The sequence below is a fragment of the Microtus oregoni genome, unplaced genomic scaffold, assembly GCF_018167655.1.
Source record: "Microtus oregoni isolate MIOR12 unplaced genomic scaffold, Mior012 000048F_ref0000485, whole genome shotgun sequence".
In the NCBI taxonomy this organism is placed as follows: Eukaryota; Metazoa; Chordata; class Mammalia; order Rodentia; family Cricetidae; genus Microtus; species Microtus oregoni.
This window is the reverse complement of record NW_024543222.1, coordinates 13484463-13499043: the sequence shown is the minus strand read 5'-3', so window position 1 is coordinate 13499043 and position 14581 is coordinate 13484463. Positions and strand designations below refer to the sequence as shown.

General features: G+C 51.6%; 2 protein-coding genes across 2 annotated transcripts; one reads left to right on the top strand and one right to left on the bottom strand.

Moving 5' to 3' along the window:
* The first annotated feature begins 260 nt into the window (after positions 1-260).
* On the top strand, positions 261-2046 carry Prr29 (proline rich 29). Its single transcript, XM_041635601.1, has 4 exons — positions 261-320; positions 556-631; positions 781-887; positions 1837-2046. The coding sequence occupies exons 1-4, from the start codon at positions 261-263 to the stop codon at positions 2044-2046; spliced, it is 453 nt and encodes a 150-aa protein (XP_041491535.1).
* Positions 2047-3158: 1112 nt separating this feature from the next.
* Positions 3159-14157, bottom strand: Icam2 (intercellular adhesion molecule 2). The gene is made up of 5 exons (XM_041635568.1): positions 14022-14157; positions 8385-8489; positions 6235-6507; positions 4833-5141; positions 3159-3493 (listed from the first exon to the last, which is right to left on the bottom strand). Exons 2-5 carry the CDS (start codon positions 8443-8445, stop codon positions 3309-3311), a joined length of 828 nt encoding a protein of 275 aa, XP_041491502.1. The 5' UTR covers positions 8446-8489; positions 14022-14157; the 3' UTR covers positions 3159-3308.
* Positions 14158-14581: the final 424 nt, after the last annotated feature.

Sequence of the window (14581 nt, the reverse complement as noted above, 5' to 3'; positions counted from 1 at the left end):
CTCAACAAACGTGGGTTCTCCCAGGCTTAGCATCAGCGTCAGGAGGAGCAGAACCTAAGTCTGGGGAGCCCCAGCCAGGGGCCTGAAGGTGGATCTCCAGAAGAGAGGGACCCCACTCTGCGGAAGAAGAGGAGGGCCAGGGCGGAGGCTTGGGCTGTTTCCCAGGCACCGGGCATCCTGGGCTGGGCGGGTTAGTGTACTCTTGGGAGGAGCCTTCCCAGGCGTCCCCAGAGCTACCTAGGTAACTGACCTGCTAAGCCATGTCCTCCCCCAGGAGCGGGAGCTGGAGTGGCGCCCTATCACAGAGTGCAGCCCCTACGGTGAGACCTGAGCCCAGGAGCACAGACTGTTTGGAATGGGGGCCGGGGTGGGGACTGCGGAGCTGGGATGGGGGTAAACTCTAGGGGAGATCCCAAACCAAGAGGAAGAGACTGGACTGGGAGGAAGAAGGCCATGGGGTGCAAAGACACTGAGCAGGGAGTGTGGGGGGGGGGCTCCCGACATGCCTTACCCCTCTTCTGTCTTGTTGGGCTGAATCTCCACCCATGTCCCCAGCCCTGGGTGACCATCTTGCCGCCGTTTCTTTGGACTGTCCCATCTCCTCTGCCTCAACCCAGCCGTGTCAAGGAAGGTAACTTCCCTGGGTCACTCCCTCGACACCCCGCTGCCACACATCCCTGGGGTCTGCTTCCTGTTCCGTCCTGTATAAATGCTGTACAGCGAGGGGGATGGGTCCGTGTGGCGGCGGGCCGGGTGGGCCTGCTGAAACCTGTTCCGCAGACCTGCTGGAGCTCATGATGCTGCAGAATGCCCAGCTGCACCAGCTGCTGTTGAGTCAAATGGTGGCAGGAGCCCTGAACCCGGGGCCAGAGGGACCCAGCCCACAGGTGTGTGAAGGTGGGGCCCAGGGTAGGCTCTATGTGGGGGACCCCCACCTGGAGTAAAAAGACCGAGCATAGAGTAGCAGCAGAAAGCTAGCCCACACCCTCCCTGCCCGGCTCAGTCCCTTTGGCATCTACGGTGTGCCAAGGCCTGGTGTCAGCTTCTAGTAGGAAGGGAGTTTCCAAATCTCCACTACCACCCAGACGTTGTGTCCAAGGTTTTCCTTCCAGGTATTCCTCTGTGCACCTCAAGTCCCAGGAGCCTGGTGCAGAACTCTTTATTAAGGGCTCAACCGCTATTTGGCTAACAAAAGAATGAATAAGGGACTGGCTAGGTAGGCTGTGACAAGCAGATGCAGAGATGCGGTAATACTGCACACCTGGAGAGGGAGGGAGGAAGAAGACAGACTCCTTGGAGGACTGCAGGAGGCCTTAGGGCAGGCTCTTGAGGACCAGGTAGGAAGTGAACCCGGGATGGAGGGAGTAAAGGGTGTGGGGTCTGAGAAAGGAAGACCCAACGGAAAGGGGACTCTGGGAGACCTGGAGGGGTTCAAGGAGGGGCTAGTTGGGGAGTTTAGGGAGGTGGAGATCCTGAATTAGGGCTGCTAACTCACACCCCTAGGCCCTCTGAGGCCCTGAGGTGAGCATCCCCCCTTCCTTGAGGGATGCACAAAGATGCAGGAACAAAGGCAGATTGCTCTCTTAGATGAGTTAGGCTCTTCGACGTGGTTCACCTCCTAGAGACTCAGCTCTCCCCTCTGCAGAGGAATGGGGTGAGCATCTCCAAAGCGCCTTGGCTGCACTCAAGCACAGCTCACTAAACAGTACAGCCTTTTCACCGGTGACGGTGACGATGTGCAGAAAATAATGTAGGAGGTGGAGGAGGCGGGGCAGTGGGGGTAGGCAGGGCTGAGCCTGGCTCATCGCCACCCCCCTCCACTTTGCACCCTCCCAGGTCTATACAGACAGCCAACAAGAACAGGTGGAGGAAGAGATGGAGGCGCAGGAGCAAGAAGAGCCTGTGGTGGTCCACCACCACTATTTGCCGGGCCCCATGACACTCTGGCCAGTCTCTTTCCTCCCTGTTCCCCCACATCAGCCTCCCTGGCAGGGTGCACCCAGGATTCAGCACCAGCCGCCTGCCTCCAGGCAAGGGGAGGTGTAAGTGAGACTGTGGGGAGGGGTTTGGGCGTGATCAAGTCCTTGATCTAGGCTGAAAGAGCAGACTGGGGTGGGGGGGGGGCGTGGTAAAGCCTCAGAAGCCACCCTGGGCCTCTGACAGGGTCTTTCTTCTCTCTCTCCCATCTTAGGAGAGATGTGCCCCCACCCCCACCCCCGAGTGCCACAGGGACTGTTGGTGCGGATGTACCCCCAGCTTCAGGTAGGGGATGGGTGGATGGGCCGTGGGACCTGACCTGGGGGAGACTGAGATGTCAGAAGGACCATGTGCCCTTGTGGATGGGGGCTCCTGCCAACCGCTGCCTCGTCCCGTTCTATGTTCCTCCTTGGGGGTCCACCAAGGCAGGAAGGAGCAAGCTGAGGGTTCTGTCTCCCTAGAGTACTATGATGCTGAGAGCCTGCCCTGAAGACGGATCATCATCAGGCCTCACCCGCTTCAGCACAGGGCTGCCAGCATGCTGGACTCTGCATCCATGCTGAAGCCCTTCTACCCACCCCGTCCCAGTCAAGCTGTCTACCCTGGGGCAGCAGGCTCTCTGCTCCACTGCTGTCTCGAGCTGCCTGTTCTGGAGAGAAACTCCGTAAAACTCCTCCCTGACCCAGAAGCCACGTAAACCTGATTGATCCTGTTCCCTGTCTGGACCTGATACCAGAGCCCCAGCTGGTCTTTGTCCCTCTCTCCCCTCTGTGGAGTCCCCCTTGGGCCTGAAATAGGGCACGAGAGAAGAGGATGGCTCCTGTCTCCAAATGCCTGAAAGCCCCTGGAAGGCAGCATGGTTTGGGAAGAAGGCTGGCTCAGGAGGCCCCTGCGACAGACTCGGCTTCCTTGGGCCTCCTTTCCCTGGATTCTGTTGGCAGAAAGGAGTGTAGTAGGAGGTCCCCAGGGCCATGTGCATACAGAAATTCCTTCCCCTCACAGGACCTCAGTCGGAAATCAGTTGCTAATGGTGTGGGTAGACGTCTGGGGTCTGGGCTGCAGAGGAAAGAGCAGGGAGATGGAAAGGGCGGAGGAGACAACGGGGTGAGCAGGTCACAGTTAGTACCATCCTTGCCGTAGGTGCTGCTGTTATCCCAGAAGCAGACATGGAGAGCACAGGGTGAAATCCAGGTATTTGTATTGAGGTTAAGAAGAAAGGAAATGTCCCCAGTGTCTTGTGCCACAGCCAGAGTCCTTCAGCCAGTGCTGGACCATACCCTGAAGGCGCCATGTTGAATTCCAGCAGCCACTAGAGGCCAGGGAACATCGGATCACCCAGGACGTTGCCGCAAGGCTCGGGGCAGCCTCATCCAGGCAGCCAGCACCCCGTAGGTGCCCGTCCGCTTCCTGTGCCAGTGCTGGCCGAGGGTAAAGCAGAGTAGGACCGATGTCACAAATAAGACCAGCAGTATTGTCACCACTATGATTATGGTTGTTGGGATGTCGTTTGTACGCTCTGGGGAGGGAAGAGGCAATGCATTTAGAGATTTTCAGGTGCCAGGCACCCCAGGGAGTCCACCCATCACACCTTGGCCACTCATGCATTCCACAGCCAGCCTGGTAGCAGAGAGAAATGGCATAAGGTGTCTGCCCCCCGTGTGGCATAGAAGAGGAAGGTGGTCTGCAGTCCAGGCTCTATCAGGCAGAGCAGCTACCCCTCTTCAGCAGCTCCCGAGACCAGTATATAGAGCCTGGACACCAGGGTGTTGTAGAATATTAGTTAAAGATGTGTTACATTTGTTTATGCTGTGGAACATTTGTTTAATGGTGCAAAGATGTGTTGCATTCTTTTCTGTTACATTTGTTTAAGTCTGTGAAGCTGTGTTACTTTGCCTGCCTAAAACACCTGATTGGTCTAATAAAGAACTGAAAAGGCCAATAGCTAAGCCGGAGAAAGGACAGGCAGGGTTAGCAGAATAGAGAGAATAAGTAGGAGAAGGAGGAGGAGAGGAGGGTGCAGGGGACCAGCCACCCAGTCACACAGCCAGACACAGAATAAGAAGGAAAGGAAAAGCCGGGTGGTGGTAGCACATGCCTTTTATCCCAGCATTCAGGAGGCAGAGGCAGGCAGATCTCTGTGAGCTTGACGCCAGTCTGGTCTACAGAATGAGTTCCAAGAGAAGCTCCAAAGCTACACAGAGAAACCCTGTCTCGAAAAACAAAACAAAACAATAACAACAACAAAAAAGGCAATAAAATATATATAGAAATAGAAAAAGATAAAAGCCCAGGGGCAAAAGGCAGACAAGATAATTTAAGAAAAGCTGGCTAGAAATCAGCCAAGCTAAGACTGGGCATTCAAAGAATGCTCTGTGGGACCTGGGTGGTGGACCCCCAAAGACAAAAGAGAAAAAAACCACCAACAACGCCATGGCCTGGAGGATGTCATGGTCAGGTTTATACCATGTCCCTTGTCAGGCAGAGCTGAGTGAGCTTCAAGCAAGCTCATTTACCACAGGCTTTGGCCACCACGAGTTACAGACCAGCAGAGCTCCGGGGAAGCTGTGGGTCAGGCCAGCAAGCCTTCGCACTGTAGAAAGGGCCATAGCTTGAGAGAACTCACTACCACAGTCAAGGCGACACGCCCAGCCACTTGTTGAGCTCTCTTGGCTTCTGGAAAAGTTAGGGTTCAGCTTGGAGCTTGGAGAGAGAGCAAGTAAATCAGGAAGTAAGAGGGAGCCCTCAGGATTCTACATACACATCAAGCTACCCAGGAGTGGGGCTTGTGGGTTTTCTTTCCCCAAGGTGCCAAGAGGGATGCCATCTCTGCCCCTCTGGGCCCAGCATCTCCTTACCGATGACTTCTAGGATCTGGGACTCTGAGACTTTGCTGATGATGTGCCCACCATGGGGCCGCAGGTCCAGCACAGCCTTGCAGGATAAGTTGAGGCTATCCTTTGTTGGAGCTGTCGTGTTGAATATGGCTATGGCGTTACTTTCAGCTCCCCCAAAGGTCTGGTTCTGCAGGGTCTCTCCTTCACGGAGCAGGCTGAGGGTGAGGCTCTCAAGGGGCTTCACGGCTTCTGCCATACACTCAATGGTGAAGGCTTCTCCCACAAACACCTGCGAGAGCGGCAGCTTCAGTGTGACCTTAGCCGGAGGCTCTGTAGGAGACAAAGGAGGAAGACCACTCAGGATGGAACTGTGGCCCTGCAGGCTCAACCTGGCCATGGCCCATCTCCTGGTATCCCAGGTCCCTAGCTGGACTTGAAAGAGAGGGAGTGGGCTGGGCATTGGCCTACTCATTGGAAGAAGAAAGAGGAGGGAGAAGGGTATGGTGGAGGATGATCTGGGTGATAGTTCTGTGAGCATGATTCGGAAAACAGAGAAGGGGTCTACAGAGAGGAGATCCAGATTGCAGAGCCAGCTAGAATGATATACAAAAACATCTGGGCCTGTCTCCATCCCCTCCAGATACCAAACACAAATGTTTGAATTAAACAGCTGGGTGGTTGTCCTGGGAGCACTGGAAGGGAGCTCCGCTATGTGTGGACTCTATGACAGTCCTCAGAGCTGACCATGAGCCTCCTCCTGAAGCCCGGGCAGGAGGCGTTTGCCTCACTTCTCCAGCTGGTTTCGCGACCAGTGTCATTGCAGATCCACTGAGGAAGGACTACCCTGGTTTCCGCTTAAGCTACTCCACCCATCCTCACCCCACCTAGGACTCAGAACATCTTTCCAGCTTTTGATCCATCAATGTCATTAACCAGTAGCAGGGAAACACCTGGAACTAAGATTGAGCGAATCCCGGCAGGCGTGTACACAATGCTCACACGTTCGCCATGGGTCCTTGGGGGGAATGATGAAATGCTCCACGTTCTCCCATTTTCCTGGTATTCTCTAGTAGCTCCTCCATCTCACGAAGCTTCCCTGATTCCCCCACTGCTTGTGATGCTTATGGAGTGTTCTGGCGACAGAACCGGGGTGGGAGCCGACTTCCAGATCCGTGCAAACCCTGGCTAGACTGACACTCTTGGAGAAAGATTCAAAACCTGCGCTGGCTGCTTCCGAGGTATAGGAGGACTTGTGGAGCCCAACCAAGGGTGTAAGCGGATCCTGAGCCCACAGACCTGACCTGCTTGTGGTTCAGGAGCCCGGAGGAGATGAGGACCACGATGGGAAGCCCAGGAGCAGTCACTGAGCAGATGTGGGAGTGTATAGTCGCCATGGAGTGGAGACCCAGGCAGAGACACTCACTGTATACTCTGACGCTGAGATGCTCTGAATGCTGTTTCTCCTCACAGGTGAAGTGGCACAGGAAGCTCATGTCTTGGGAGATATTTAAGACTAAGAACTGTTTCCACTTCCCTCGAGGGTGCTCCTCCAACACTTCCTTACTCAAGGTGGTCTCCAGACCACCCACTTGCGGATTCTCACAGCTAGTACTGCAGTTGACTTTCAAAGAGCCTGTGGCTTCTACTATCTGCTTCTCGGATGATACGTGGACCTCGAACGCCTTCTCACCAGACCCTGGAAGAGCAAAAGCACCAGTCAGCAGATGTCTCCGATGCCCGCCCTCAGGGATCTCTATTACTTTACAACTTTCCCCATCAGACCTACGGAGGCTGCCACTCAGGGACTTCCTGCGTTCTTTCCTCCAGCCCCTCTGTCCATCGGCACTAGGTCAGTCTTCCTCGAGCCTCTCTCTCTCGCTGCGTTAAGCTCCAGTACAAAGTTCTCTCTGTCATGAAGACACCTCTGAGAATGGAGGTAAGCTCTGAACTCACATAAACACAGAGAACTGCCAGGAATGCCCTTTGGGTAGTGGTGAGCTCCAGGGATAGGCATGGGGCAGGTGATGGAGGGACTCTTATTTTTTCCCCAGAGACAAGGTGTCTCTGTGTAACAGTCCTGGCTGTCCACAACTCACTTTGTAGACCAGGCTGGCCTCGAACTCTCAGAGATTAACCTGCTTCTGTCTCCCTAGTGCTGGGATTAAAGGTGTGTGTCATCACTGTCCAGAGGGACTCCACTTTTAATAACATGGTTAAGAAAAGATAATGATAATGACATTGGGGCAAATAAGGAAGGAGTAGGTGAACCTTGCGTGTGCTGTGGGAGCAAGTTCCAGATACCGGGAACTGCTGCCTCCCAGACCTGCCCGTGGGAGGTTGCTCTCCTGAAGCAATGGACGGCCAGAACGGCAGGAGCTTAGCTAGGAAGAGGAATGTTAGAGACAAGGCCAGAGAAGCAACAGGCTACCATGAGAAGGAGCTGCTGCACTCACGGCTCATAACTTATGTTGATGCTCTGCAAACATTTTGAAGCTTCTAGAAGGCTGGGCCTGAGTTTTGCCTGTTTCTCTTTATGCTGACCACACAGTCCAGTGCATGACAGATACTTGGGAAGTATCTAGTATGCAAAGATGGGACCCTCAGTGCTCACTGCCACTCTGTGAGGACCATGAAGGTCCTAGGTCCCAGCTGGCAGGGCCCCTACACATGGCCTGTTTTCTCTACCTCCCCCAGCCCACTCAGCCATCAGCTAGCGGTATGTAAATAACTTGCAAAAGAGGGGCTTTCCATGTAGACAGTACTGGGTTTGAACTCAACATTTGCCAGTGTGCTGTCCGGGCAGTCTAGGGTTAGATGCGTCCTCTCTCTGAGCCCCAGTTTCTTTGTCCGTTAAGAGGGCTAATGTGCCCTCCCCTGGGTCCTGAGTGCAAGCAAGCTTGAAAGCACTTGGCCTGGCTGACTCAGGCACAAGGCACTCAGCACGTAGTGGCGGTGTCCTTCCAGATCTCCTTGACCCACTGAAAAAAGTTTCATTTTCATTTTGTTGTCCCAGTGAACGCAGCGCCCCCTGCTGCCCTCTGCTGTTCACTAGGTCCCTTTGGCACACTCTCATCTCTTTGCTTAGACCCTGGCACCCCTTCTTACCCACTCACTGATCGCCACTCAACCTTGGCAGCCTATCGCATCAACATTCTCAGAGCCCTGGGCTTGCTCCATCCAGTAACCAAGAGGCCATGATCCTAGCCACTGGCTGAGGCCATGGGCAACCCAAGCCAGGTTGTCACGGTCTTCTGTTTTTTTTTTTGTTTTTTTTTGTTTTTTTTTTTTTGGTTTTTCGAGACAGGGTTTCTCTGTAGTTTTGGAGTCTGTCCTGGAACTAGCTCTTGTATACCAGGCTGGTCTCGAACTCACAGAGATCCGCCTGCCTCTGCCTCCCAAGTGCTGGGATTAAAGGCGTGCGCCACCACCGCCCGGCTTGTCACGGTCTTCTGGATCCATGGTGGAGAGGCCCCTGTAGCCAGGATGCCCTCCTCCCCAACCTGAAGCCCAAGGAATAGTGCAGAACCCCCTACTCTAAGATGCCATGTGCTGGGAACCCTAGGGGCCGCTTACCTGAGCAGCAGAACAGGACAAGAAGGGTTATACGCAGGCTCCGGCAAGCAAAAGAAGACATCTCAGGTGGGGTCTATCGGCTCCAGGGGCTCAGCTGCTGGCTGCCTGCAGGGAGATGGAGAGATGAACACCACAGATTGGGGAGTGAAGGCAGGAGCTTGGGACTAAAATCCGTAGTTTTCTCTGCACGAATGATCTCATTTCCTCTCATTATCTGAGATCAGGAAGTCTATGCACAGGACAGCTCCCAAACCTTCAGGCCCTCAAGAATTCAGGCAGAGGAAGCCAGGAGGTAGTTGATAAGCAGGGGTGTAACACGGCCCTCCCACGTGGCTTGCTCCCTGTGTAGGGTTAGGAGAGGAAGGGGAACTCATATTCAGGGAAGTGGGTGTGGTGCAAGAGCATGCGTGCACGCCCTTACATGTGTGTGTATGTGTGTGTGCGTGTGTGGAATTTCTGTCTGTGCATGGGGCAGAATGAGGCCTCCAAGGCTCAGATCTGGGGAACTCTGAATCCCACGGGGCCTCTCTTACAGCCTCTCTGGTAAGAAAATATCCAAAGTTAGAGGAACACAGTCACACAGCCATCTCTGGCTAATGCCCTGTGTATGTCTGCACACCTTAATATCTTGCTTAGCTTCCAGGAGAAGCCTAGCCCTAACTCGGCCAATGCAGGGCCCACATGGGGCTCAGAGATTGCAGAAGGGCAGCCCACAGTGGTCTGCAGTGGCCCAGGTCTAGGAGGTCAGGGAACAGAATGGCTACAGCCTATTTCCAAATCCTAGGCCCTTTTCCGGGTTTGTCAGCTGGTGACTTCTTGCCCATCTACCATCCAAGCAGGGCCTTGGTCTAGCAAAGCTAAAACCTAATGCTCTCCAGGTAGGCTCTTCCCACAGGCAGTGAGTTTTTATGGGAGAGAAGGCCTTCCTAGGCAATGTTGTGTTCCCCATATAACCAACCTTGCTCTCTCAGTCCTTAGATCCTCCGGGACAGGTGGGGCAAAAGCAGACCTCCTTGATGTCTCTGTGGAATCCCAGAAAGGGCCTATCTGAAAGGAGTCCCAGGGTTTGGGGACTCATTATCTGAGGTCAAGTAGCCACATGCAAGGCTAGTTCCCAGAGAGTCCCAGAGTTTTGGGGGGTTCGTTATCTGAGGTCAAATAGCCACACGCAAGTCTAGTTCCCAGACCATTGCAGCCTCCAGATGTCAAGCAAAGGAAGCTTCAATGGCTTAACCAGTGACCTGGGTTCCTGGGCTGGAGAGTACTGTGGCATCCTGCCATTCTCACAACACTGTGTACAGCTATCCCATGCTGATGTTAACAGCTGGATCCAGGGAAGTCCCTGTGTGAGGCTGCTGAGCTTTGGAATCATGCCAGAAGGAAGGGAAAGACAGAGTAAGCAGAGAGAAGTGGGGAGAAGTGGAGTGGGGTCGGGGGGTGGGGCTCTGATCTCACAAGAGGGTGACAGAGTGCTGAGGACAGGGGACAGGACAGCTGGAAGGGTCTGGGTGATAAGTGGGGACTGACCTCCGGTGGATAATAATAGTAATAATAAAATAATAATAATAATGGTGGTGATAATAATACAGCAACATAGACACTACATATAGGGGGGAACAAGTCCTTTTTCATTTTGGGGGTGCTGGTGACTGAGATGCCATGGCTTCCTACATGCTAGGCGAGTGCTCAGAGCTGCACCCCTAAGCTCTCTCTGTGCTTTTCATTATGATACAGGGCCTCACTAAGGGGTCCATCCTGGCCTCGAGCTCACTTTGTAGTTCAAGTTTAGAGAAGCTCGTCAGCAGGCAGTGTGTGGTTGTGTGAGCATCGTAGTGTGTCCACACAAGCCTAGATGGCGCAGGAGACTACATACTTGGTGTCCATAGCTGTGCATGCTATACTTGAATACAACTGCAGTACAGTAGCTTGGCACTAATGTCACCAGGGGTCTGGGAGCAATGCGTTGAGTTACAGTGTTAGGATGGCTATGGTGTCTCTAGGTGGTATGAATCTTTTCCAGCTTCAGTATAATTTTCTGGGACCCCTGTTGTAGACGTGGCTTGTCACTGATGGAAATGTCTTGCACCGTACCCACTTCATGCTGGTCACTCTCAAAGCACTAGTAATCATTAACTAGTTACTCCTGAACTCGCGAGTACTTCTACTTCCCATCTCCTAGGAGAAACCGAGGCACAGAGAGGCTAAGTGGCTTGAGCAAGGTCACATACCTAGGAGAGAGTGAAGTCCCTATGGGTGACAGGCAGCCGTGGGTAGCTGATGAAGCCCACCAGAGCAGGGGCAAAGGAAGTCATTGTGAGGGTCAGATTCCCTGGAGACCCTTGGGAGGGACACGCCAGGCAGCAGAAGGCCGGAGGAAACTTCCGGTCAAGGCTCGAAAAGAAAGCAAACAGCCATTACCAGAACAACCGTGGAAACGCAGCAGGGTTATAAAAAGAGCTCACACAACAGAAGGGAGAAGGGAGGCTGCCAGGGGCTGGGAAGGGAAGCGGGAGTTTTCCTAGGGGTGGTTTCATTTTGTAAGGTTGGTTCCGGAAGATTAATCTCGGAACAATGTGAACGCGCTTAGTTGAAAATAAATAAACAAATGGGTCCACAGGAGAGTATGTATAGTACCACAATTAAAAAAAGAAAAATAAGCCGGGTGGTGGTGACCCACACCTTTAATCCCAGCATTTGGGAGGCAGAGGTAGGTGGATCTCAGTGAGTTCAAGCCTGTGATCTACAGGAGTGAGTTCCAGGATAGCCAGGGCCACACAGAGAAACCCTGTCTCGAAAAACAAGCAAACAAAAGCCAGGTGTGCTGGCATCACTTAGATGCTGAGACAGCTGGATGGTGAATTTGAAGGCAATCTGGGCTACTCTCAACAATAAAAAATAAAGGCGACTATAAAATAATGCATGCCATAAAATATGGAACAAAGTAAACCAAGAAAAATTAACTTTTCAGTCTTAATTTGAGAAGAAATAAAAAAATCTGAGTGGGGGCCACTGAGACGGCTGACTCAGAAGGTATAAGCTCCTGTCACCAAGCCTAATGACCTGACTGTGACCCCGGGGACCCATGTGGTAGAAAGAGAGAACTGACTCCCACGAGCTGTGCTCTGACTTCTATATGTTTGCTGTGGCAATGTAATAAAATAGGAGAAGAAAGATACTTTCTTTCCCAACTGATCTGCAGAGTCAATGAAATCCCAATCAAATCCCAATAAGGATGGAACTTGAAAGTGTTTGTGGGAAGAATAAGATGATCCAGTTACATGGGAAGGATAAGGTGATCCAGACACACGGGGAGAATAAGACAAGCAATTTGTTCTTGGAATACTGAGATTTAATACAAAAGATTAATATGGGGGTAGGGAGATTAGTTAGTGGGTCCTAGTTTCTAGAACCTAACACACACCTAACACATGACAATGGCGGCACTGCAGATGGCTGGGTAAAAGAAAGGTCCACTATGTGAGGCTATCAACTGATCAACTAGACGGGGAGGGGAGCAGTATCCCCACATCACAGCAACTGGAGAACTCAATTCCATTCACAATGAGTACTTACGTGTGAAGGGAAACTTTAGAAACACTGACAAAATACAGGAGAGTGTTGTCATTGCAGTAAGGTATTAGGTAAGACTTCAACTGTCAATCATAAACAACAGAGGCTAGGGCTGTGGCTCAATGGGTAGAGTGCTTCCCTGGCACATACAGGTCCTGGGTTCCATTCCCAGCACTGAAAAAACAGACTAATTAAATCGTTGATAACTGAGTGCACAAAGCAATGTCAAAGGGAAGAGGACGTTACTTTTAGCTCAACAGTAAGACAAGATGAAAACCACATCCACCAAGTTGGCAGAGGTTAAGAAGTCTAAAGGTCAATTTTTGGAGAAGTTCTGGGTTGATAATAACTTTTACAGTTACTGATGGGAGAACTGTTCTCTGGGGAACAGCAAGTATTATCTCATAAAGCTGAATAAAAACCAACTTATTTTATTTTGTATTTTTATGCGTCTGTGACCAGAAGAGGGTGGTGGGTGTCCTAGAGTTAAGGCGGTTGTGAGCCACCCTCGGAGTGCTGGGAACGGAACTCCCATCTTCTGCAAAGCAACAAGAACTCTTAGTCACTGAGCCAAGTAGCTTCCTCCCCTAGGACACAACTCTTCTCTTAGATATGGACAACCCTGGAAGACCTTTTGTGCCAAGACTTTAGGCAAATCACCCAATCTCTTTATGCTTCCACTCTCTGGTCTGAAAGATGGGATTCGTGCTAACATCTCCTTCATAGACTTTTTTGTTGTTGTTGTTTTTCGAGACAGGGTTTCTCTGTGGCTTTGGAGCCTGGAACTAGCTCTTGTAGACCAGGTTGGCCTCGAACTCACAGAGATCCGCCTGCCTCTGCCTCCCGAGTGCTGGGATTAAAGGTGTGCACCACCACCGCCGACTTTTTTTTTTAATTTATTTACTTTTTTTCAATTTTATGTGCATTGATGTTTGGCCATGGGTGTCAGGTCTCCTGGAACTGGAGTTACAGACCAGTTGTGAGCTGCATGTGTGCTTCGTAGACTTCTTGTGTGAATTAAATGAATTAATTTTTCCCCCTCGAGACAGAGTCTTCGGTAGCCCAGGCTGACCTCAAATCCGATATAGAGCTGAGGCTAGCCTTGAACTCCTGAACCTTCATCATCACCTACGCACTAGGATTTCAGGCAGTTGCCACCACATCTGGCTTAAATGAGTTGATGTTTTAAGGTATCTGGAATCCTAGGTGCCATGTAACCATCTCACGAAATAAAAACAAGCATGTTTGTGTGACTGAATACTTCAGAGAAGAAACTAAGACAAAATTCTAGCAAGTGGGTGGAAAGAGTGAGCTCTGAGGAGATAAGTTCATGAAAGTGTTAGTGACAATTTCACCCACAGTCATTACCTTGCTGTGCACTATGGTGACAGACACAGACACCTTCACCTTCTCACACATTACATGTTCAGTTTTACAGAAAGAATACAGAGGGGAAAGGGAAATTTCTGAATGTCTACAAGGAAGAGGCTTGGTGGGAATGTGAGCGGTAGCGTTGATGTCTCCTATTACTGACTGACATGGTTCTCAGGACAAGACCTGAACCACGTGCTCACTTGAGAGACAGGGACTGGATGGCGGTGGGGGCACCCAGGAGGCAGAGATAGGCGGATCTCTCTGAATTGGAGGCCAGTCTGGTATAGAAAGAGTGAGTTCCAGGACAGCCAGGGCTACGCAGAGAAATCCTGTCTCAAAAAACAGAGAGAGAGAGAGAGGAGAGAGAGAGAGAGAGAGAGAGAGAGAGAGAGTCCCTTTCCAGGTCTCGGCCCCTGTGGACCTGGGGTAAGAAAGCAGTGGCCCTGTTGGTATGGTGGCCCATGACTTTAGGCAGATCTCTGGGAGTTCCAGGCCAGCCAGGGTTAGGTTTCTAAATCTGTCACCTACATGGATGTCACCCAGAGGGGGAAGGAGAGGAAGAAAGCAAAAAACAGGAAACAGTCACTAAGGCGGGGTCAGGGTGGGGGTTTGAAGACAAAGAAAACAAGAGCCTCAGAAGCTTTGAAGGAGGTACTCCCTCTGGGGATCCCCCCCCCTAACCACTGTGCTTACCAGAGTGGGGGAGCTGAGGCCTGGAGAGAGGAAGAGATCAGAATTCAGGCCTGACACTTAAGAGGCCAAAGGCTCCCTGCTGCCTGCTCGTTGGAGAGGAAGTGGGAGAAGCCAGAGGCTGTGACTTATCTTGCCGGGCTCAGATGCTGGTATGTGGTGTGTGTGTTAAGTTTCTACCCGTTAAACGTTAGACTCTCTCAGGGGTCACGTGTTTCCTGTGCCCTGGTTTCTTCACCAAATTAACATGGTTTTAACACTACTACTGGCTTTCCCCCCCACGTTGTCATAAAATATACCTAATGAAATTTATTCTTTTTTCTTTTTCTTTTTTTCCTTTTTTTCTTTTTTCTTTTCTTTTCTTTTCTTTTCTTTTTTTTTTTTTTTTGAGGCAGGGTCTCAGTATATAGACCAGGCTAGCCTCACATTCAAAGTCTTCCAGCCTCATCCTCTTGAGGACTAGCTAGTATTGTTTAAGCCACCATGCCCTCAACAGCTGTGTGGCTCCTAGAACATTCACTGTGAACCATCTCCAGAACTCTCCAGAACTTTCCACCTTTCCA